This window comes from Fundulus heteroclitus, chromosome 1, assembly GCF_011125445.2.
Source record: "Fundulus heteroclitus isolate FHET01 chromosome 1, MU-UCD_Fhet_4.1, whole genome shotgun sequence".
In the NCBI taxonomy this organism is placed as follows: domain Eukaryota; kingdom Metazoa; phylum Chordata; class Actinopteri; order Cyprinodontiformes; family Fundulidae; genus Fundulus; species Fundulus heteroclitus.
This window is the reverse complement of record NC_046361.1, coordinates 28,881,443-28,906,666: the sequence shown is the minus strand read 5'-3', so window position 1 is coordinate 28,906,666 and position 25,224 is coordinate 28,881,443. Positions and strand designations below refer to the sequence as shown.

The 25,224-nt window shown below is 43.1% G+C and overlaps 1 protein-coding gene across 2 annotated transcripts; it reads right to left on the bottom strand.

Moving 5' to 3' along the window:
- Positions 1–1,436: 1,436 nt before the first annotated feature.
- g6pd (glucose-6-phosphate dehydrogenase) lies at positions 1,437–24,413 on the bottom strand. Of its 2 annotated transcripts, none has more exons than XM_036140011.1 (14): positions 24,348–24,413; positions 13,276–13,356; positions 12,782–12,900; positions 10,308–10,345; positions 10,078–10,186; positions 9,759–9,976; positions 7,485–7,643; positions 6,936–7,061; positions 4,858–4,951; positions 4,591–4,777; positions 4,277–4,512; positions 3,127–3,203; positions 2,401–2,493; positions 1,437–2,292 (listed from the first exon to the last, which is right to left on the bottom strand). In XM_036140011.1, exons 1-14 carry the CDS (start codon positions 24,370–24,372, stop codon positions 2,202–2,204), a joined length of 1,653 nt encoding a protein of 550 aa, XP_035995904.1. In that variant the 5' UTR covers positions 24,373–24,413; the 3' UTR covers positions 1,437–2,201. The 2 variants fall into 2 exon arrangements, with proteins under 2 accessions (XP_035995904.1, XP_012721378.2); XM_012865924.3 differs by lacking the exon at positions 24,348–24,413 and adding an exon at positions 24,151–24,311.
- Between the last annotated feature and the right edge of the window lie 811 nt (positions 24,414–25,224).

Here is a 25,224-nt window from a genome sequence, read left to right as displayed (position 1 = left end):
ATCCACAATTTGTATGACATCTACAAAAAAAATGTGACATTAACTCAGTGTTTATATGCTATTATATAATGAATCCGCTGTTATTAACAATCTTTATAATAGTTTTAATGTTTCCGTCCAGTGAACCACAATTAATTATTAGATTATATATGTAATACCTCACTTTAATTTTTATTTTATTTTTTAAGTGATTCTAAAAGTACTGTAATTGAAAGATGCTTTTAACTTACAAAGCTAATGTGCCTTATACTGCAGGGTTGGCCTTCCTTAGTGAAATATGTGAAGGTGAAAAACAAACTCCCTGCAAGAGAGACCTTTGATTTAAAACAGAAGCGGAAACATGTTCAGTAATTTGGGTAAATTACTCTTCGAGGCAGCCAATGATCTATTTGTCAGAAGCCAGAATAAGATTTATTTAGGTAAAAAGAGTAAGTTAGTTTGTGAAAATGTACAGATGTGGTATTAGTTGCTGCTCTATACTTTTAGATCCATAATGAGGGACTTTATTTTAAAGCGCTGTATTTTATTGCCAGTTAACATCCATCCACTCTGTCATTTGTTACTGTGATCCTGCCTCAACATGCTTTTGCTTTGAGATGATATGTTAAGAAATACCTTCATCTGTCACTAATAAATCACTATTGGTGTCAAGTCCTGTTTGAGGCCATTTCTTTTAGCGCAGCATTAAAATACACAACCTATGCATCTTTGACCTTAAGGCACAAACTAACAGGCTGGATATTCTTCAGGATTTACAGAGAGCAGAATCGACGTGTCCATTTTACTTTTTCATTTAACCTTTTTTGTTTTTTTTAATACATGCATTATTGATATCCATGATTTAATTTAAGAGTCGAACCATCATCCTTTCTTCTTTCCATTCATTCTTTTCTCCCAGCATCCAGCCATCTTTTCTTCCTTTAATCCTTTCCTCCTCATTTTCATTTAGCCATCCATAGTGTATTTTGGCGTATTTTTGGCCGGGCTAGGGCTTATCTCTAGCCGTTATTGGGTGAGAGGTGGAGGTACACCCTGGACAGGTCCCCAGGACAAACATGGTGGCTCATAGCTGTCCAAACAAGCAGCCCCTACATCCAATCAGCACTTAAAGAAGGAATTTTGTACCATTTTCTTAAATTTGACTTTGAATCAGTTAAATGTGATTTTTGAAACAAGCTAAAAGAAGAATTCTGTACCTTTTCACAGCAGTAAAGGCTCTAAAAAACACTTTTAGTCCTATTTTTAAAAACAGTCATGTACAGAAAGCTCAGTGGGCTGATTTGTGATGTGGATCGCTCAAGATCTCAAATTTCAGGATATATTTCATCCTGTGAGAATGTTTTTTATGTTAATAACATTAATATAAAATCATTCAATTTGAAATTTGTCCAACTGTATTTGGTTTTGAATACATCAAGAAACCACCGGCACAGCAATAGAAGCAAAACTAGTTTATTGAACGTAATGGAAGTGTAGCTACCTTTACATAAAGTGAGCAGCAGCAGCAGCGTTCAGTCTGACATTCAGCTGATTTGTAGCCAACGCACCTGCTGCCTGGATATGTTAAAATATGGAATCAATAAAGGTTAAAAAATCAAAAATGTAAACACAAAATGGAATGAAGCTCTGAGTTGGCCCAATAAAGCCTCCGCTGGTATTCCTTGTCCTGGACAAAAGTTAAGACTCCTGCTAACTTAAAGCATTTATCCCAGACAGGAAAAGCAAAATAAAACAACAATCCTATGTATGTCACTATCTTTGCAGTGCAAGCATAATAGCATTTATAGAGAGTATAAGACTAACAGCTGGTGTGCACGCCGTTCCTCGGCTCTTGTGACCATCCCGTTCCTTTTACTTTTCAGTCTTAATTCTAACAGACGGGGAAATGTAACTAATTCAGCTTTCATTGCTCTTATCTAAAAAAGGAACTTTGTCTCGCCATAAAATAAGACTAAATTGTTCTGTGTGTATAAAAAGTACCAACCAGCGCAGCTGTGGCACCTAATATTAACTCATAATCCTCATGCGGGTGTTTCTGAAAGCTCCTCGGAATAATAACGATACCTGAGAAATGGTTTTCAATTTGTTTCTTGCTCGCGTCCCTCTGAGACTCTTCCCTGCCGGGATGGCTCGCTTTTTTCTGCAGCACCCCTCCTACTCCTTTACGTCTACTCCTCCCTAAGCCCGCATCTCATTACTATTCAGAGTTTGTGAGGGTTGACCCATTTGTAAGTGCCTTCATAACGAAATCCAACTTTCTGAACCAGGTCATCTGCTTCTGAGGGCCCACGACTGAGAAGAAAAAAGGAAAAAACAAAACAAAACAATTTTTTTTTACAAATTTTGGTTTATGGTAAAGAAAACTTTCCTCCTATTGAGGGCAGATTTAGTATTTATTACCTTCCATATTTATAAGGAATAGGCTTTGGCTTCTCTTTGTCTATCTGATGAAGAAGAGGTGTGAAGATCCTCCAAGCTTCTCTCAGTTCATCACTGCAGATAACAATAAAAGTCACAGCAGTTAAAAACAGTGCCATTAACTTACATAGGGTACTTTTTTTTCTTTTCTTTTTTAAATCAGAAATGTGGTCAGATGAAAAAAGAGAGATACCTACACTGATAGCATAAAAGAGATTGTTTTACTAAAGTGTAAAAAGGTGCTCTTAGGCAAAAGCTTTGAAATTATTATTTATATATATGAATAAAACTTAAGCTCCTCCTCCTGCTACTTTCTTGATATTTTACCCGCAGCTTTCTTTAAGAACGTTTGGTGTGTCACAAGTTTGTCAGGAGTTTCCCCTCAGGCATTAAAAACAGCAAGTATCAAACCAATGGTTCAAAAGGACAATCTGGACCAGCTTCTGTTGCAAAGTTACAGGCCCATTTGAAATCTTTTCCTTTGCGGATCTTATTATACCACTGCAACATACTTTTATGTGTTCTTCATCTAAAGCACTTGTCTTGTTGCAGAAATAACTTTCCCTTGCCTCATTTGCAACTCAGATTTCTCTAGTGATCAGGAAGAGCGCTAATGCACTTTGGTGCCATCTAGTGGAGCTCGTGCAGGACACCAGCTTTAACAGGCTTGTGTGGTTTGGAAGCAGTGAGTTGAGACTGGAAACAGACCTGCGTACAAAATGCATTTGGCTACCGCAGAACACATCCAGGATGAGTCGTTCATAAGCATCTGGGAGCTTCACATCCTGGAAACAAGAAGAACATGTTGGCTTCATTTTCCATGCAGTTGTTTAAAAGACCTTTAAAAGACACCAGTAAAATACAGTTGATGCTGGATAGTTACGTAAATTGCACACAAAAGAAAAGCCTCATAACCTTATTCCTTTCTTATGGTGTGACGTTAAATCAGATAAAAAGCATTTTAGGTCAGTTAAGATGAAGAAAATTAAGTGCCAGACTCAGGATTGTAGGCGGTTTGTTTCAAACACCTTTTCAGCAATGCCTGCTTCAATATTTCCACATATTGTTCTTTTCTCATGATGAAAATGATTTTGTGAAGTGCACCAGTCTGTCCTGCAGCAAAACACCCCCACAACATGATGTAGCTGACATCATATTTCACGGATGGCGTTCTCCGGCTTGCAATCTCTGCCCGTTATCTTCAGAAAATATCATTTTGGTTTAATCAGACTACATGCTAAAACTTAAGGTCTTTGTCCTCGGGTGCATTTACCTTAAAACTAAACGAAGGCAAGCCTCTAATTCAGATTGTGTGAATGATTACAATTCCATGACATCATATAGGTTTTCCCCAAATTGTTTAAAGGCACAGTAATCATAGTGAATGTAAACTTCTGTAATGACAGACAGCGGGGAAGAAAAATGTTATGTCTTTTTATAAAGCGTGTGTAAATATTTAGTTTTAACTGCACTGCAAAAAGAGAATGAAAAATAAGTAAAATTGTCTTGAAGTGAGTGTATTTGCCCTTGATTTGAGTAGGTAAATAAGATTATTTGCCAATGGAATGATATAAGATTATTAGATATACTGCACTTGAAATGAGATGATGGAGATTAGTTGTTCCAGTTCTAAGTGCAAAAATCTTATTCCATTGGCAAATACTCTTATTTACCTCCTCAAATCAAGGAAAAATACTTTCATTTCAAGAAAAAATTTCTTATTTTTAGTTCTATTTTTGCAGTGGTATTGACAGCTAACATTACAGACTTAATAATCTTTAACGGAGCAGCGGATGGGTGGTGACCGAATCGTTGCAAACTTTAAAATTAAAAGACAAATAAATTAACTGGAGCCTGCCTTGTATCTACTCTTGTAGGTGAGGTCCAGCTCTGTTTCTTCAGGGCTGAAGTAAACTCCGGGTTTCTTGCTCATCATCTTGGCGTAGATGGCCTCGTTGGGCTGCACCCGAACAACCAGCTCGTTCCTCTGACACTTGGTCTCAAAAATGTCTCCCGGCACATCCGTGAACTGCAGCCGCACCTCGGCTTTCCTCTCATTCAGAGCTTTACCGCAGCGCAGGATGAAAGGGACACCTGTGCGGGGACATTTTCGAGGCTTTACCAAAGAGAGGACTCAAGTGTTGCATTGTTGACATTTTCAATTCTCTTTACCATCCCAGCGTTCGTTGTGCACATAGAGCACGGCGGTGGCAAAGGTTGCCTGAGTCGATCCTTTGGGTACAGTCGGATCATCAAGGTAACCCAGCTTAGCTTCTCCTTCCCCCTCAGGATTCCCCACGTACTGGCCCAGCACCACATCGGACATGGTCACTGGAGCAATACACTTCAGCACCTTCACCTGCAAGACCAACATATATTTCACTGAATGACGTGGTGATGAATGTGAAACTTTTTGTTTGCGGCAGACGAATCCAGCACCTTTTCATCCCTGACGTCGTCAGAGCTGGTGGAAGCTGGCTTCTCCATGGCCACCAGGCAGAGCATCTGCAGCAGGTGGTTCTGCATCACGTCTCTGATCGGGACACAGGCAACAAACGGGTTGTCACACAAAAGACACAATGACGCCTTTGATCACAGGGGAAATTAGCATTGAGCATTCGGTAGGATGAATGTTACTTTAGATCTGGATACTCATTAAGCACATCAATGCAACTTTATTTTATGTTTCCCAATAAAATAAAGTAAATGCTGAAAATTGTAAAAAAAAAAAAATCCCCAGTAGCAGATTAGGATACCCAGGCAAAGTAGAAAAGTATCACCCTTAATTTTAGTGCATCTATTCATCAGAAAATAGATTAACATAAAAATAAAAATAAAAAAATCATAAAAATATGGGCCCAACAACTATTGGTAGCCTCATAATTCAAAGCATTTGCTTTACTTTTTAGATCAGAGTCTCTTTTAATAAGTAATGGATGTATTTCCCTTTCTCTGGGTTAAAAATCTTAAATGCTAGTCACTCTTCCAAATGGGAAAGAGAAGAGAAAATGTCAATTAAGTGAGGTAAATCTGCTTTATAAAGGAAACGGTGACAGGAAAATACCTTGCATATCATCAAAATGAGCCCCCATCTACAGTTTGTATGAGATTGACTGCAGATAAGAAGAGTAGATTCCTGTGGTCACCAAGTCATACCAATATTATATCTACATGCCAACCAGTTTTTTTGGAGGCATATAAAAAGTCTTACATATGACAAACTGTGGAGTTTGTTAATTGCTAGAGACGTTTCCTGGGACAGGGTGGTTTGGTCAGATGAAGCTAAGATTGAGCTTTCTCCACCAGGCAAGTCTGATGTGAAACAAAGAATAGATATGTGGAAAAGCAAGTCCCGTCTACTGTAAAGTCAGAGTTAACGTCTGAAATATCAGAAATCCTCAATACAGATTTGTGGCATTTGCCAGAAAACGGAGTCAAAAAAAAAAAAAAAAAAAAAAAGGGAAATCTTTGCATCTTTTAGCAGGATAATGACCTGAACAATATGGCGAAATCAACAACAACAAAAAATGCTCGGCAAAACAAAAAGAATGTGAATTAATAAAAAAACAACCTTCTTAAATGACAATTTCAGTCCCAAGATCTAAAATCTAAAGAAAACATGTGGAGTGATCTAAAGAGAAGTGTATCCACCCTGGTTTCTGGATGAGCTACAGCAGGGATGTCAAACTTATTTCTATATTAGGCCACTTTGGCAACATGAAGTCATAAGGGCTGGTTGCATCTGTTTAGATAATACTTTTGATTGCTTGATTGATTTTGATATTTTAATTTCAGTTCACACAACAATATAAAAATTGTCAGTTAACATAAAACTAGCACCCCTAGGCTCAGTTTATACAGTTTATACAGTTTAGTAGCAAAAAAAAAAAAAAGTTCATATTGGGGTTAGTTACACTTTAAACTCATCATTCTGCATTACTTTTTCTCTTTTTGGACCTTTCTGGGTTGTGGAAAAACTGACATCTAGTGGCAGGATGCTGTTACTACACCAAATAAAATAAAAAAACAATTTGTTACAGGAGGCCCAGTTTTAACCATTTTATATACTTTGAAAGAATATATGCTTCTACTTTATGACACGATAAGCCTTTTTATTGCTCAAGGGCCGGATAAATTGCCACGACGGGCCGGATTCGGCCCACAGACCTCGAGTTTGACATGGGTGACCTACAGAGATTGTTCTAAGAGGAATTGTTAAAGGTCCCTAAATGAATCCTTGTAAAATGGCAGAAGTGAGTGTTTACACAGTATTAGCAGTAGAGGGGGTGATATTTGTGGTGCCACTGTTTTTCTTAAAAATGAAAACTAAATGTACTAAAATTGAAACATTAGATTATTCTAAATTGTCTATATCGGCAAAAGGTTTAGTCAACATTGTATATCAATTATTCCTTAGTATAGTATGTTTTGTTTGAATTAAACATAAAACAAGATTATTCCAAGACAGTCATAAGGAAATATTTGTGCATTGGAGGGATTTTTTTTTTTTGCTTTACCGAATGATGCCAAAATCATCAAAGTATCCTCCTCGTCCCTGAGTGCCGAAGGGTTCTTTAAAGGTGAGCACAACACAGGCAACGCTGTCTCTGTTCCAGATGGGCCCAAAGATTCGGTTCCCAAACCTGCAGGGGAAACACCGCCTTAATATTCCAAGCTCAGCAGCAACACAAAGCAAGCAGACAGCTGTTCGTGGCAACACGCACAAACATTTATATTCAGCTTAGTTCTTGGTCGCAAGCCAGTTTCAGTTCAGACGAATCACAGAAAGCTTTTATTAAACACAAGCCCATCGGAAAATGTCGAGTAACTCGATTCGACCCTGCTTTTAATCAGATAGTTGTTTCAGCATCAAATTAAAAAACACAGAAACTCTGTGACCGTATTGAGTTCTACTGAAAGGCTGCAGGTCGGTCAGACTCTTTTGCTCCAAAAGCAAACTAATAACAAGAGCAGAATAAACTTCATGGTTATTTATGTACAGTTTTGGATAACAGAAAAGAAAATGAAGCAATAAAACAGGACTATACGCAGATGGGTGTTCCTACCTGAGGACCATGAGGTTCTGCACCATCTCTTTGCCCAGATAGTGATCGATACGGTAGATCTGGTCCTCGGTGAAGAGAGAGGAGAGGTGTGTGGACAGCTCCTCTGAGCTCTGAAGGTCGTGTCCAAACGGCTTCTCAACAATCACTCTGGTCCAGCCCCTGACCAAGAAACATAGAGAGATGACGAACAGATCTACATTTACTGAACCCGGCGTCGTGGTGCCTCAACAATTACGTTTAGAAGTAAAAATAAACTACAATTCCCCTTTTGTGCCTTGAAAAGTCACATTTCCAAACACTTCCCTTTATTTGTTTTCATGTTCAGGGTCACTGGCAAGCTAGAGACTTTCCCACAGACACTAAAGCAGACTAAATATCACGCGGAAAGCTGTGCTTAGCTGAGATTAAGAGCAGAGGCCTTATTGGTGTCATCTGTCAGTGCTAGCCACACAACTACGCTACTCCTGAGAAATAAATAGATCGAATTAAATAGGATTTAATGACAAAGAAAAAGTGGAAGGGAAGCTGAAACCAGAACACAGCGATTATTTTTCTTTCCTTCGTTTTTGCTTGAAATTTAAAATGATCAGGAGCTTCTACTGAGATAAAAAAAAAGAAGAAATCCTTGTCTGCTCACTTTAGCTTTACTTGAATACAAAACAAAACACTAATATTTAGCATATAAAACTTGATACGTGTGTCTTGAATTTGTATTCAATGTCCTTTACTCTGAGACCCCTAAATTAAATTTGTTGCAATCACTTCAGAAGTCAAGTAGTAAGTTAATAGAGACCAACTACGTGGGATTTAATCTCAATATTAACAGAGGGAGTGGAGGCCTAGTGGTTAGAGCAGAAAAGGGACCCATGGTAACTCTGGAGGAGCTGCAGAGACCCACAACTCAGGTGGGAGAATCTGTCGAAAGGGCTTTTTGGCACTGCATCTTTTTCAGGGTAAAACGTTGGGGTGGTAGCATCATGCTATGGGGACGCCTTTCTTCATGGTCACATTTAATAGAATGGAGATAAATTCAGGGTAATTAAAAGCTGCTTTCGATGCATGACTGCAAGGATAGCCGTGACTTTTTTTTTGTCTCTAGAAAACAGAGCAGGTGTTACAAAGTTTAAACGGCATAGATAAATCCTGCTGAATGTGACAACGCCACCATCTGCTGTTTAGTCTGTACCTGCAGTGAGTACTATGAATAGCAAGGGATTCTGGGTAATCCTTAGGGCAAGGGCTTCACTGTGAGATCTGTGGTCCACTAATATTATTATATCCTGAAGTTTTAAACTTCATGTAAATGTTTCTTATAGTGTCTAGACATTATTTTTGCCTTATTTTCAGCGAGTCTATTTTAGGTCTTTTTATTTATTTTTAAATACGATGAGGTTCATGGCTACTTAAAAAAATAACATGTGCTGTACTTCCACAGAGAGGCCATGCTGTATCAGACTAAAATAGTTTTATACTGACGTTAAAAGTATGTAGCTTATAAAATGTGGCAATGTCTGAAAATGTTGTTAGAAACAATTATAAACTGTATTTCACTGTTATAAAAACGCCAAAAGGGATTCTGGGTAATCCTCAGAGCAACAGCTTCACTGCATTAAGAGAAAGAACAATAAAAGTAAAAATCTTAATCCATTTCGTTGGGAGGGGCTGAACATTTTTTGCATTCCTCAAGGGCGGGGGAAGATGGGGCAACAGAAAATGATTAAGAACCACCGCCTTATACCTACGACCAGAACAATAAGATGGCTTAGATCCATGTGTTAAAACGGCCCAGCTAAAGTCCAGACATTAATAATTTGTGGTGAAATCCATTCATTGTTGTTCTTTACCTGTACATCTAATCTGGCTGAACTTTTTTGCAAAGTGGAATTAACCAAAAACAACAAAAAATCTAAAATAAATCAAATGGGTCTGTAGGTCTGCAAAGATGGTAAAGACATACCTGAAGAAATTCTAGCTATAGTCATAGCAAAACGTGGTATAACACAGAACTGACCCAGGCCGGTTGAATACAAGTGCATGCCACTCTTTTTAGATTTTAATTTGCAGAAGAAACGTACATAATTTAATTTTGACTCATAATTCATGATTGAATGCTTCATAATCACAACTAAGCCTTTGTGTTGGTCTATCACGTAAAATCCAAATAAAATACGTCAAAGTTTGTGGTTTTAATTTACCACTTATTTAAACTGTGTTTTAGAAACCATCCAGTGAAAACAGCAAGAGAAGCCAGTCCTGAGGCACGTTTATACTGACTTTGTGCTCATGCATCGAAGCCTGATGTTCTTGGTGACATCGTGGTAGACGGTCGGCGGCAGGGCCAGGTAAAAGAGACGGTTAGCCTCAGGCCCCCCCGGCAGAGACTCCATGTGCTCGTTGAGTTTGGAGAAGGAGGCGTCGTCTCCGTATTTCCCGCTGATGTAAGAGTTTCTGGCAAAGAAGGCCGCCAACCGCTCCACTTCCGTCTCCGTCACCTGGGTCAGACGGCACAAACATGAACGCACGTATGAGTAGGAAATGTTTAAATAAATGTGAAGATTTTGTGCAGCTAGATTTCAAAAAGGCCGAGTTCCACCTTCATGTGCGGCATGCAAGCAGTCTTGATGGCGTCGACTGTGAGGTCGGAGCGAGCGAAGCCTACAAAATACGTCCGCTCAGGAAGGAGGCCATCTTTGAACAACCACCTGGAAGAGAAGCAGGAGAACAGTTTTCATTATAACCCGCCTCTAAGATTAGATTACAGTTTAAGGAGCTTTTTTTTTTTCTTCCAATCAGGCTCTGTTATACAACAAAAGCATCACTTACCACAAAGTTGGGTAGATCTTTTTCTTTGCCAGATCCCCCTGCAGGCCCAAACGCATCATTAGAAATATTGTCAGGTTGAATCATGCGATTTAAAGCCTTTAGCTGGCAGAATTGATCCGAGACGGATTTTCCACTACACCGAGATCTCAGAATGCTTTAGCATTACGGGTAATCCCATACCCGATAAATACACGGCTTTGTCTTGTTCAAGAATTGCGCAACCTTGACAATCCGACCAGAACAAAGACAAAACAGACTAAAGGCGACAGCCTGCTGCTTCCCGGTGTGATCCTGAAGAACCTGTTGCTTTAGTTGTCAAAAGTAAAAGGCATTTGCACAACAAATGCTTTGTCTATCAATGCCAGCTAATCAGTGCAGAGCTCGGAAACCAGGGATGAGTTAAAGCAATTCTGGTCAATAAATTGACATCATCAAAAAGGCGGATTTATTTCAATTATTCTATTCAAAAAAGTAAAACTCGTAGATTATATAAATTGAGATAGTTCAAACTTTTGTTTCAGATAATCCAAAATGCAGATTCTTAGAACATGAATCTGAATGAATTTTGCATGAATTACTGCTCAAATGCAGCGTAGCATGGAGCGAATCAGCCTGTGGCTCCACTGAGGAAACCCCGAGTTTCTTTTGATAGCCACCGTCAGCTCCTCTCATTGTCAGTTCTCCCATCTCTGATCACCCTCCAAAGATTTTCTGTGGGGTTTAGGTGCGTTTCCTGGCCAATCGACTGCAGTGATAGTTTAATGTCAGGTATTGGTACTTTTGGCAGTGTGGGCAGGTCTAAAGTCCTGCTGGAAAACGAAATTCCCATCTCTATGGAGCTTATCAGCAGAGGGAAGCAATAAGTGCTTCTGACATGTAATGGTAGATAGCCGCACTGACGTTGGACTCGATCGAACACCAGAACATGACTCAGCACCTCAAATCATCACCGACTGTTCAAACACTGGACCAGAAAGAAACTTAGAATCTCTGCCTCTCGACACTCTGGGATGGCAGTCTCTTTCTCTGTAGAAATGCTTTTTCTGAATTCACACAATATTCTAATTCCATTAGAAAAATATTTTAGCTTTTTAATTAGCTGTACGCAATAATAATAATAATATCAATCAAAATTAACTGAAATAAATGCATGAAATATATGGTGTTATACGAGTTAAACTAAATGTCTGATTCTAGTTTATTAAAATGCAACTTTCATTAAAGTGCAAGGTGTGTCCCATGCATGGTTGTAAGAAGTCAACTTAATTAAAAAGCAATTCCCATAACCACGCACTTCTGACCTCAAATGCAATCTAATAAGCTTAAGCGTTCCTCGTTGCTCTTTAAAACGCTAATCCTCATCTGGGAGCTCCCCAACTTCTAACCCCGCCACTTTGTTTAAGGTTGTGCGCTTCCAGAGAGAATCCACACTCTGATCAACAGTCTGTAACGCAACACTTCGAGTCTCCAACACGCCACGAACAAGCAGGAGGCAGTCAGAGGAACATAATCGTGCATCCTGGCTCACTGAAAGACAAGGAATCCCTCACGTTGGGAACAAACATTTGGAGATAAAGAATGTGTTAAATGTCAAACTCGCCATTTGACCTAGTAGTTTACAACACATCCACAAACGCACATCCATAAAAACTGGCACAACCAGAGTCCAGCTGAACACAGCCCAGCCCTGTGCTGTCCTTGATCTGCCTGCGGATCACGCTGAAAGAAAAACGCTGACAGACAGTGACGATGCAAAAAAAAAAAAAAAAAAAAAAAAGCAAAAAGGGCCGCTCTGTTGTACAAAGAGCAAATACTGCGGGAGAAAAAGAGGCACACAATGGGTTAACAGCTGAATAGAAAAACGCCTCTTTAAAGAAATTATTTCCCATCTTTGTGTATTGACCTGCTTTTATTTAACATAAACAGCTAATAGAGAAGGAGAACCTGATAAAAAGGAGAAAAAACCCCACAAGGAAGATGAAGCAAATTATTATGTAAGAAAAAAGAAGGAAATGCACGCTATTAGATTGCATGATATGAAGCAGTTCCTTAAACTACATTTGAAAAGCAGGAGGAAGCTCACAGGTGAAAATACAACCTCAGTCGATGTGGTGGCCAGGAAATTTACTGACAGCAAGATGTTTGTGAGGAACAGCAAAGACAAAAAAAAAAAAAAACTAAAGAATGAATTTCATTTGTGAAAATAAAAGAAAAAAAGAAAAAGAAAATCACCAACTGTGTTCGAAAACGTTTGTGCCAAAACACAAAAGAGGAACCGTGAGGTTTCCCTAAGCGGGGGTCAAGCTTGTTGAAATCACCTTCCGACACTTCACCAAATCTCACACTGCGCAATTATTGCGCTCAGACCAATTTCAAAACACTTTCCTCGAAACAGTGGCCAAAGGTCCAAGCCCAGAAGCGGAACTACACCGCAAACGGACACGGCGGGACAGAGAGAAGAGCCGAACGCTCACCGACGCGCCCATGATGATGAAGATGTGCACGTCGGACTGATGGAACTCTACATCGTCGTAGAGCTCCTGGCGCAGCTCCCCAAACACCTCCGAACGGGACAGAGGAAGGCTCATTTTCTCTGAAAAGCAGAGCAAAAAAAAAAGTTTAGTGCAATCTTTCTGCGCGCACCAATGCCAATCTTTAGATGATGCACATCTGAGGTGGAATAACAGGTATTTAAAGCTCCCAAATCAAACCTGGTATTTAACAACACGTGTTATTATTAAAATATGATATAGTTGCAGCACTATGCAAAAAACACTAGTCGCTAAAAATAAAGAGCAAGCCAAAAATGATGCCAAGGTTTTATGTTTTCAGATTCCTTGATAGCTTTGCTTTTTTTTCCTAGAAGTATGAAGGAAATAAAACAGATCCCCTCCAGCCTGGTTCCTACATGTAACAAGAGAGCGACCCCGCCACATGGAGGTCAGCACTTCATGAAGGCCATACATACCGTCTGCTGCTGTGCTCCTCGTTCTGGAGTCTGAAGGCGGTTCTTGATCAGCTGCTTTCTCCTGGCGGCGACGTCGGCGCTCTGCAGAATGACAGAGTCAATACGTACCCAGAAATATACAAGCATATCCATCCGATCAAGCAGACATGTTAAAATTATATTAGATACATTCTTATTATACCCTAGTTACAATACAATGTGGGCAGCTTCCGCTTATAATAGCACCGTGTCATGGCTTGTCCTGGAGAAGGACGCTGAATTGGGAAGCAATGATTCTCGTATTAAAGAAGAGGCTATTCTAAATTATTTGGAAAGAACTGCTTTACCCACAATTCCCTGATGATTCTATATACTGGAGTTGGAGATGTATTTTCTCTTATTCCAGGTATGGATGTCAGTACTGCTGACATTAAATTGAATCTGAACAAATTAAAAAAAAAAATGTAATCCTGTTGCCGACATGTGCCAATCCAGCGTTTCTTCCGTTTACCACCACACCTGAAAGGTTTCAGATTATGGGACAAATTTAAATATGAGACAAAGATTGCCTCAGCAAATAGCACTTTTCAAATGAGGATCCAAGTCATGAAAACCAGTGTGAAAATGTAGTTTTCCCTCGTTAAACTGTGATTAGCCAAACAGAAAAAAAAAAAAAAAGTCACTGAAGTCAACCTCTCAGGGCTGCCGTAACGACATGTAAGCTTCTGACGAGGACACGTAGTGAGACACGAAACAAATGCTATGAAAGAGAACTGTATAAGTCCTGATAAGGGTAGAAATCCAGGAGGGTGTGGACAAAATGACTCCAAAGCTAAAGCACTGCAGACCTCACTTCAGGTCGGTGTACAAGGGTGAACAACACGACGGAGACTGGGCAACAGTGGCGTCAATGGGAGAGCTGAGCAAAAACAATACATTAGCTACAAAACATCCTGATGACTGAAGACGGTTGAGAAAATATTCTGTGGACTGCCACGAGGTGCGCGTCCCGTTCGGTCTGGCCTAAAACTAGCAGCGTCACAGTAAAGGAAGATTCTGCCCACAGTTTGACGTGGCAGAGGTAGCTTGGTGGTCTGAGGCTGCTTTACCATTATGGAACCAAGGCAAGGCAAAAATTATTTATAAAGCACATTTCAGTACAAAGACAATGCAAAGTGCTTTACATGATTAAAATATAGGACAATAAAACACAATAAAAGCAAGTTGGAATAAAATGTAGAAACAAAATAAAAAAAAATGGGAGAATAGAAACTAAAAGCAAATATTAAAAAACAGTTTGACTACAAAGTTGAACTAATTATGTTTAAAAGCAGCTTAACTAGAACAGTCGAAGGCAATCCTAGACAAATGTGTTTTTAATCTCAATTTAAAAAAGGAACTCGGGTTTTCAACACTTTTACAGTTTTCTAGAAGTTTGTTCCATCATTTATCGACATCTCACCATAACTGATGGAACCGTGAAGTGAACGCTGAACCAGAAACAATTATAGGATCGTTTCTGGCCATCAGTTCACAACATAAAGCCAGAACCCAATTAGGTTATACATGCAGAGTATGTCACAGAATTGCTTAAAAAAAAAAAAAAAAAAAAAAAGGTTTCGAGGACGAAGGTTTTGGAGTGGTCTTCTCACATTCCAGACTGTGATATGCTGGTAAAGATTTTCAGTCATCCAGGTCATGATCATTCCAAAAAAAAGTTTAAAAAAAACAAAACAAAAAAACAACTGGACTTTTTCTGCAGTTTGAAGACGTTTCACTTCCCATCCAGAAAGCTTTCTCAATTTAAATGTCTGGAGTAGTGTGGAAATCCAACCTTTATATTATTCACCAAAAAGGCCTTGTTATGGCTTAGATAACATCCAAATTACGTTTCGGTTTAATTTGCATGTTATCTAAGCCATAACACGGCCTTTTTGGGCTATAATATAAAGCTTGGATTTCCACACTACTCCAGGCATTTAAATTGAGAAAGCTTTCTGGATGGGAAGTGAAACATCTTCAAACTTCAGAAAAAGTCCAGTAGTCTTGTTCTTTAACTTTTTTGGAATCCAGACCGTAATCCAACTGAGATGACCTTTAACCCCTTAAAACCTTGCAAAACACAGCCAAATCAAAGCAATTCTGCAAAGAAAACGGGGCTGAAAATCCCCCCAAAGCGATGTAAAAGACGTGTTACTAGTTAATGCAAACGTTTGCTGGCAGGAGTTGCTGTGAAGGGGAGGGCACAACGAGCTGTTGGGTTGGGTGAGCATTTACTCTATAACATAGGGTTGGTCTGGATAACTTTTTCCCCGCATAATAAATGAAATGATAATTTTGGATTAACTCAGGTTGTCTTTGTCTGATATTCAAATGTCTTTGATGATCTCAAAACATTCAAGAGAGGGGAAAAAGAAAAAAAAAAACATTTGTAAGAGAGTAAACACCTTTTTCCCCAGCACTGTTGTAAAAAGGAAACTAAGAAATGACTATAATGAAGATTTTCTTTCATTTATGAAGGTTAAAGAAATCTGTTGCTGAGAGAATCCACAATAGTAAAGGATCCCATCCACAGCCATGTCTCATAGTAGAACTGACGCTTTTAACAGTATGCAAAGCAAACAGAGACTTTTTATAGACGCCTGAACAGCAAAGAAATTATTCTCCTTTCCTGATAATTTCCCTGTCGCTACACGCTACAGATCTATATTAAGTCCACGCTTAAACGTGTCATCTATTCCTCTACATTACTGAATAAGTAATGCAGCTAAATGAAAACTGTTATGATATATTTTTCTGGGATGAACCCGGACACAGCACGCACACACAGAGTCAGTTCTTATGAGTGAGTTTTATTGAATAGTTTGGAAGATGGAGGATGAGACCAGAGTCTTTCAACGGACGGAGGTGAAGGGTGTAGAAGCTGGCTGGCAGGAGGAGTGTGGAGAGACTGACCGGGAGGAACTCTGGAGCCGAGCACTGGAGAGCAGGACATCTGAGCAGAGCCGTGGAGCGCAGAGCATCAGAGCCGAGCAGAGCAGTGGCGAGCAGAACGTCAGAGCCGAGCAGAGGCGAGCAGAGCATCGGAGCCGAGCAGAGCATCAGAGCCGAGCAGAGGCGAGGCAGAACGTCAGAGTCGAGCAGAGGCGAGCAGAGCATCGGAGCCGAGCAGAGGCGAGCAGAGCATCGGAGCCGAGCAGAGCATCAGAGCCGAGCAGAGCCGAGCTGATCATCAGAGCCGAGTAGAGGCGAGCAGAACATCAGAGCTGAGCAGAGGCGAGCAGAACCTCAGAGCCGAGTAGTGGAGCACAGGACGTCCGAGCCGTGCAGTGGAGGGCTGAACGTCCCAGCCGAGCGGTGGAGGTCTGAACGTCTGAGCCGAGCGGTGGAGGTCTGAACGTCTGAGCCGAGCGGTGGAGGTCTGAACATCTGAGCCGAACGATGGAGGTCTGAACGTCTGAGCTGAATACTGGAGGAAACAAAACTGTCGGAAAGTCTATGGGCTGACTGTAACAAGACCAGGTGAACGGAATCTTCAGGCTGACGGGTACAAACGGAGCTGACAAGAAAAACTGGCAGGGACTGAGCGGGAGTGAACGCTATGGACCGGCGACGGGAACAGAAAGAGGTGAGTCTGATAAAGCGGTGGGAACAGGTGGAAGCAGTTGTGGGTTAATTGCAGCCTGCCAGGTGAAACTGATCAGGCTGCGCAGGAACAAGAGAGAGGGAGAGAGGCTCAGCATGCAGCCAATAAGCTGCATCCTGACAGTACCCCCCCCCCCCCAAGGCCGGACACCGGACGGCCCAGAATCCCCACGCCGGGCGGGTGGAGGGGGCCCAGGAAGGCGGGCAAGAGTCGAAACCGAACACTGAGGGACCAAAGAGCCTGCAAACACAAAAGGGGCCAGAGAATACGGGGAACCAAAGGGGCCAGAGAACACGGGGAACCAAGGAGCAAGAGAACACTGATGTGCCAAAGCACAATCAGGGGGCGGCACATCAGGGAAAGGCACGAACGCTTGACTGCGCCGGGGGAAAAAGCGAGTGCTTGACAGCGCTGGGGAAAGAGCGAGCGCAACACAGCGCCAAAGGGAAGGAACGGGCGCAACACAGCGCCAAAGGGAAGGAACGGGCGCAACACAGCGCCAAACGGGATGGAACGGGCGCAACACAGCGCCAAAAGGGAAGGAACGGGCGCAACACAGCGCCAAAAGGGAAAGAACGGGCGTACACAACGCCAAAAGGGAAGGATCGGGCGTACACAACGCCAAAAGGGAAGGATCGGGCGTATGGAAACGCCAAAAGGGAAGGAACGGGCGTATGGAAACGCCAAGGGGAAGGAACGGGCGTATGGAAACGCCAAGGGCAAGGAACGGGCGTGTGGAAACGGCAAGGAGAAACAACGCCGAAGCGTGAGAGGAGCGCTGGGGCCCAAGGGGCGAGATCGCCGGGGCGTGAGGGAAACGCCGAGGCGAAACGGACGCATGACAGCGTCAAGGGGAAAATATAGGCGTACGAAAACGCCAAGAGGGAAGAACGGACGTACTTAACGCCAAAGGAAAAGAACGGGCGTACAAAACGCCAAGGGGAAAGAACGGGCGTACTTAACGCCAAAGGGAAGGAACGGGCGTACTAAACGCCAAAGGGAAGGAACGGGCGTACTCAACGCCAAAGGGAAGGAACGGGCGTACTCAACGCCAAAGGGAAGGAACGGGCGTACTTAACGCCAAAGGGAAGGAACGGGCGTACTTAACGCCAAAGGGAAGGAACGGGCGTACTTAACGCCTAAGGGAAGGAACGGGCGTACTTAACGCCTAAGGGAAGGAACGGGCGTACTAAACGCCTAAGGGAAGGAACGGGCGTACTTAACGCCAAAGGGAAGGAACGGGCGTACTTAACGCCAAAGGGAAGGAACGGGCGTACTCAACGCCAAAGGGAAGGAACGGGCGTACTCAACGCCAAAGGGAAGGAACGGGCGTACTTAACGCCAAAGGGAAGGAACGGGCGTACTTAACGCCAAAGGGAAGGAACGGGCGTACTTAACGCCTAAGGGAAGGAACGGGCGTACTTAACGCCTAAGGGAAGGAACGGGCGTACTAAACGCCTAAGGGAAGGAACGGGCGTACTTAACGCCAAAGGGAAGGAACGGGCGTACTTAACGCCAAGGGGAAGGAACGGGCGTACTTAACGCCAAAGGGAAGGAACGGGCGTACGACAACGCCAGAGGGAAGAATAAGCGTACGACAACGCCAGAGGGAAGAATAAGCGTACGACAACGCCAGAGGGAAGAACAAGCGTACGACAACGCCAGAGGGAAGAACAAGCGTACGACAACGCCAGAGGGAAGAACAAGCGTACGACAACGCCAGAGGGAAGAACAAGCGTACGACAACGCCAGAGGGAAGAACAGGCGTACGAAAACACCAAGGCTCAACAACTCCTGCTGGAACACGACTGGTGTACAGAAACGCCAGGGGAAAACCCGCCGGGGCGTGAGGGAAACACCGGGGCTTGGGGAAGAGAACGCCGGGGCGTGGGGAGAACGCCGGGGCGCCAGGAAGAAGAATGCCGGGGCGCAAAAGGAACGCCGGGGCACAAGGGAAACAGGAATATCTAAAACACCAGGGAACAAGAACGGAGGGCGTACTAACACGCCGAGGAACCGAGAAAAGAGGGCGTCCTAACACGCTGGGGAACCGAGAATCAGAGGGCGTCCTAACACGCCGGGGAACACTAAATCTAAACGCCAGGAAAACAAGACCTAAACACCAGGGAACTAGAGGGTGTGCTAGGCAGCAACAGGCCAAGTGCGCCAGAGGGCACAGACAGCGACTAAAGCACTGGAGGGCTCTGGCGGCGACCTGCGTGCGCTGGACAGCGACAGGTTGGCGCACCAGAGGGCTCAGCCGGCGACATAGGGGCGCCGGAGGGCTCTGGCAGCGCCTAAACAAGGGAATAACAACAAGAGGGTGAGCTAGGCAGCAACAGGCCAGGCGCGCCAGAGGGCACAGACAGCGACATAAGCACCGGAGGGCTCTGGCGGCGACCTGCGTGCACTGGGTGGTGACAGGCTGGCACACCAGAGGGCTCAGCCGGCGTCATAGGAGCGCCGGAGGGCTCTGGCGGCTACCTGCATGCACAGGGCAGCGACAGTCTGGCCCACCAGAGGGCTCAGCCGGCGACATGGGTGCGCCGGAGGGCTCTGACAGCGACCTGCATGCGCCTAAACAGGGGAACAACACAGAGACACTAGGGCAAGACAGAACAAAACAACTACGGAAGGGAACTAAACTAACCTAAACAGGGCAAAACATACAACGAAAACAGGAGAAGGGTGTAGGGACCTAGAAAGCGCAGGGCCCAAGAGAGCGCAGGGACCTTAAAGAGCGCTGGACACCATCCAACGCAGGAACCCATACAGCGCAGGAACCCATAAGGCGCAGGAACCCAGACACCTAAATACTAAGGGGGGAAAAAAAAAAACAACAAAACAAACAAAACTAAAATAAAGAAAAAACAAATACAGAACAAGACTAGAACTACCGGGCTAGGACAGAAACTACAGAGGCTAGACTGGAATTACAGGGGCTAGACAGGGACTAAAGAGCTAACGAAACTACAGGGCTGACGAAACTACAGGGTCTCAAACTGAAAAATCAAAACAAGACTGGTAAACTAGGAAAGGAACCAAAAGCTAAAGCGAAACTATGAAACAAAGCAGAACCGGGAGATGAGGGCAAATACAGCTGAACTGATGAAAAACTAGATAACTAGAGCTAGAAATAACACAAACCAAAACAGGAAGTCTAAGGTAAAAAACTGGAACTCAAAAACAAAACTCAGAAGACTAACCTAAAAAATAGAACCGAACTGGATAAACAAAAGCTAAATAAAACTCTAATTCTCAAAAGCAACCTAAATCCCAAAAAGTTCTAAGTAAACCAAAATCTAAGGTTGAGCCAAAACAAAAGAACAGAAGGTGGAAATAATTCTTCTAAAACAATAAAAAATATACAAAAAGACTAGAAATAAAGCAGAACTAGAACACAACAAAACCTGAATAACCTTAAGAAATCTAAGAAACGTTAAGTAAATAAAAAATAACTCAAAAACCAGGACCCAAAAATAACTTTAAACAAAACAGAAACCAGGACGTGCTGGACAGCAAAGTCTTAGTATGCTGGGCAGCGGCAAAAGTCAACGCTGGGCAGCGACGACGAGGAGCGCCGTCTTTAACGGCTGCGCAGCGTAGGAGGCGGAACTTGCAAAAGACGAACCAGGAAACAGAGTCAGAAGCGGGGCGTCGCGGATGCGACCCCGGCAGACGAACCAGAAGCGTAACGTCGCAATCCAGCGACCATGGCGAAACAGAGGCAAGGCGTCGCCGCACGGCGACCCAGGCGAGGCGAGACGGAAGCGTGGCGTCGCAACTTTGCGACCCAGGCGAGACGAACCGGAGGCGAGGCAGATCCTACCAGCTTCTACACCAGGCTCTGTGCGTGCTCGGGTTCATCCCTTGGCCGGTCCATAATGTTATGATATATTTTTCTGGGATGAACCCGGACACAGCACGCACACACAGAGTCAGTTCTTATGAGTGAGTTTTATTGAATAGTTTGGAAGATGGAGGATGAGACCAGAGTCTTTCAACGGACGGAGGTGAAGGGTGTAGAAGCTGGCTGGCAGGAGGAGTGTGGAGAGACTGACCGGGAGGAACTCTGGAGCCGAGCACTGGAGAGCAGGACATCTGAGCAGAGCCGTGGAGCGCAGAGCATCAGAGCCGAGCAGAGCAGTGGCGAGCAGAACGTCAGAGCCGAGCAGAGGCGAGCAGAGCATCAGAGCCGAGCAGAGGCGAGGCAGAACGTCAGAGTCGAGCAGAGGCGAGCAGAGCATCGGAGCCGAGCAGAGGCGAGCAGAGCATCGGAGCCGAGCAGAGCATCAGAGCCGAGCAGAGCCGAGCTGATCATCAGAGCCGAGTAGAGGCGAGCAGAACATCGGAGCTGAGCAGAGGCGAGCAGAGCATCGGAGCCGAGCAGAGGCGAGCAGAGCATCGGAGCCGAGCAGAGCATCAGAGCCGAGCAGAGCCGAGCTGATCATCAGAGCCGAGTAGAGGCGAGCAGAACATCAGAGCTGAGCAGAGGCGAGCAGAACCTCAGAGCCGAGTAGTGGAGCACAGGACGTCCGAGCCGTGCAGTGGAGGGCTGAACGTCCCAGCCGAGCGGTGGAGGTCTGAACGTCTGAGCCGAGCGGTGGAGGTCTGAACATCTGAGCCGAACGATGGAGGTCTGAACGTCTGAGCTGAATACTGGAGGAAACAAAACTGTCGGAAAGTCTATGGGCTGACTGTAACAAGACCAGGTGAACGGAATCTTCAGGCTGACGGGTACAAACGGAGCTGACAAGAAAAACTGGCAGGGACTGAGCGGGAGTGAACGCTATGGACCGGCGACGGGAACAGAAAGAGGTGAGTCTGATAAAGCGGTGGGAACAGGTGGAAGCAGTTGTGGGTTAATTGCAGCCTGCCAGGTGAAACTGATCAGGCTGCGCAGGAACAAGAGAGAGGGAGAGAGGCTCAGCATGCAGCCAATAAGCTGCATCCTGACAAAAACCTTTGAAGGAGCAGGCGTCTGGCCCTACCTTTGTTTTCAGTAGGAAACCATTTAAAATGCAACCAGGAAACACTTTTTGCATCAGCTTCACCAAAATGTTGCTTTACTGTTGATGTGGTCTGCACTGCAAAACTGAAAGCAGAATTTAAATAAAGATCCTGCAATCTCTTTATGTCCCTGAAGTTTCAGGCAAACAAAACCATAAACTCTGGACATCATGTTTAACATTTTTTATTTTTTTTAAAGATAGAAAAAAAAGCCATTGATCCAGCTTAATCCTGTTCCTCGGGTGGGGCGATGGTTGAGCCCATCCCAGGAGTCACTGGGTGAGAGGTTGGGTAAGTCGCTGGCGGGACAGCCGGTGGACCTGACATTTTTGGAATGTGAAAGAAAACTGGAGCGCCTGCGATACTAGGACTTCCTAACTCAACACAGGGTGCAAAGCAGGAATGTGAATCTAGATCTTTTCTGAGCGTCCTACAGTCGACACCCAGGATCCAACCGAAGAGGGAAGACGTGGCTTTTTGTTACTTTGACCCAAACCTCCTGAATACTCAAGCAATGCTTTAAGAGCGGCTACCTTGTTTAACATTTTTAACAAGTCTTTAAACCCACTTTTTGATTGCTTTTAATTAGATAAGATTGTATTTTTATATAGTATCTTTGCTCTTATCTTTACTGTCATCTTGTCTATCTGAAGCACTTACATGCAGGGTCCGAAATTAACACTCGCCACTCGTGTTTTTCAGTCATCATTCGGGTGAATGCTTCTTTATGTTCCTCTGCTGTCAGCTTGTACGACAACAAACACTCGCAAATGTGACGCAAGAACCACAGCAACTACGTCAAATCTGTTTGCTAACAACTAGCGTTTAGTTTAGGCTAATTACGTAGCGGGATTACATGGAGATATTTAGCAGGAGTCAGTGAGAATTAATATTTTGGCCTGCAAAAAATATGCTTTTACATTAACTGGCCAACTTGGCCGGTGAATAAGGAAGTTAATGTCGGACACTGCTTACACGTGTACGGCGGCCGTGAGGTGATTTTAATAGTTAAATTTTACTTGGTGGTTTGTTTCTATGTATTTATCTATATTTCTGTAAAAGAAGTCGACATCACTAATGGGGCGACTGGCTACAGGCTCAGTGGGTAGACCAGTCGTCTTACAATCGGAAGGTTGTGTGTTAGATTTCAGCCGCCTCCATCACATGCCAATGTGCCCCTGGGCAAGAAATTTAACCCTAAGTTGCCTACCAATGTGTGGACCAGTGTACACATTAGTGAATGTGGCTACAGCATAAAGCACTGAGTGCTCAGCATGAATAGACAATACATTCTGTACAATTATTTATGTGTATTATTATTACGACTAGTGCCAAGATAAATAATTAGAGCATTAAAAGGCATTTCCACCTAAAAGAAAAATGCCTTTTTGCCATTTCTGTAGATCGTTTTTTTTTAAGTTTACTTTCACTCTGATAACTGCAGTTTTGTTTTCACACAAAGAAAAACAATGACTGAATAAATCGCCTCAAGGTTTGGGGGGGGGGAATAAAAATCAGCACAACATCTTAAGCAAATCATCCAAATATTGAAGAGCAAATAAAAAAACTGAGTCATAAACATGGCAGTGGGAGTAAAAACAATTACTTAAATGTGCGTCAAGCTAAGAAACAGGTTATTACATATCTTTCAGCATTACTAAAGTTAAATCACGTAAGAAGCAGCACATTTGGGCAATGGATCCTTTACTCTGCAAACCTTTAAGTAAGTACTAGATTGATTGATTAATTAAATTACTGCGTGTGGTTGTTGCAGGTTTACACTCATCTGCTCTGCCCACGCCCCTCGGCTTTATGTCTCCTTGTCTCCCAAAAAGGCTGTACACACACCACCACCACCAACAACAACAAACCGTAATGATATTAGTCAAATCCTCCCCAAATCCTTTATTCAGAGGGTTAAACCTTGCAGCGCCACAGCGTGATAAAGCAGAATGACAGCAGCCGACATTACCTTTATATATATATATAGCCTGTTGTCGACAACCGAGCGGTTGTTTTCGTGGGCAGCATCTGGGCTAAAGCCCGACAGCAAAGCTTTCATCCCGCAGCCCTACCACCAGCCACCGCTTCTTACAGATTGTTGTGACAAGAAACAAACCCCCTCCATTCCCCAAAACCGACGCCCGCCGCAAGCTAGCAGCCTCTAGCTTAACGGGAGCTAACGGCAGCAACAAGCGGGAAAGTTGACACCCGGCGGTGCGAAGAGTCCTGCTACTTACAGGCTGGTTAAGGAGGCGATAACCTGGCTGTTAATTCCTGAACGGAACCCCACGGACGGGACGCAGGGTGTGCTCTGCAAACTCCCTGCGACGACAGCCGAGCCTCGGCGATGCGGGAGTTTGTAAGTGCTGCCTACTTCCCTGTTGTGGTGACAAGGCAAAATTCAGCGATTTTATTGGTTTAAAGGCAAACTCACCAGCGCTCGCTCCGGATCCCATCATTGAAAGAAGCCTGTGACGTCATCGAGTCGGTATGTAGGCGGGGCGTGGAGCGGACAAGCCCCGCCCCCAAAACGCCTGCTACTGAGAGACGGCTCTGCTCGTGTAGAATAGAGTAAAATAGAAACACTTTTGTCCCACAAATGGGGAAATTCAGGCTACACCGGAGCTACACACTAGATTAACATATGAATAAAAAGCTGATTTAAAGTTAAGTTGAGATAATGTACTTGTCAGAAAGGGGAGAGAAAGGAAAAAATGTGCAATTATTAGTTGATAATACAGCATATTCAGGTGAAAACTGCATACATTACATAAAAATTACGCAATATTCAAGTTATTAATAGAGGAAGGTAGCAGATTTATGTGAGAAAAAAATAATATACTGTATGCACAATTGAACAAGCAAACAGCTCAGAGTAGCTAAATAAAGTGTTTGCAAATAGACATTTGTTACTCAGAGACGCTGTGTGACCATCAGTATTTTTGCAACATAAAATTAAATAAATAAATAAAAATTAAAAAAGAAGATTTTTATATTTACACTTTTATGTCTAAATGACTTGATCAGACACAGCAAAATATCAGGTTATGTAAAGATTTTAATGTTTTCTGGGAATTTGCCAAAATGCCTTTCAAGTAAATATAGCAAAGTAGATGTAACCAAAAAGTAACCCAAATCAAATATTTTTTTTAGGTGTTCCAGAAAGTTCCCTCTAAGTCTACTTCCTTCCTGACACCTTTACTTTAGTTTTCTCCTTCCTGTTCCTAGTTTGTCTTTCAAGTTTTTCTCTTACTCTATAACTTAATCACTTGCCATTGTACTTTTTTTTCTGTAATAAACACAGTCCTTTA

Excerpts from the sequence above, each read along its gene's own strand:
- g6pd (XM_036140011.1), bottom strand. The coding sequence starts at position 24,372 with ATGATGGGATCCGGAGCGAGCGCTG. Across the intron at positions 7,062-7,484 it reads CAGAACCTCATGGTCCTCAG|GTTTGGGAACCGAATCTTTG; the intron begins GTAGGAACACCC and ends TTTCCCCTGCAG. Across the intron at positions 3,204-4,276 it reads CCTACAAGAGTAGATACAAG|GATGTGAAGCTCCCAGATGC; the intron begins GCAGGCTCCAGT and ends TCTTGTTTCCAG.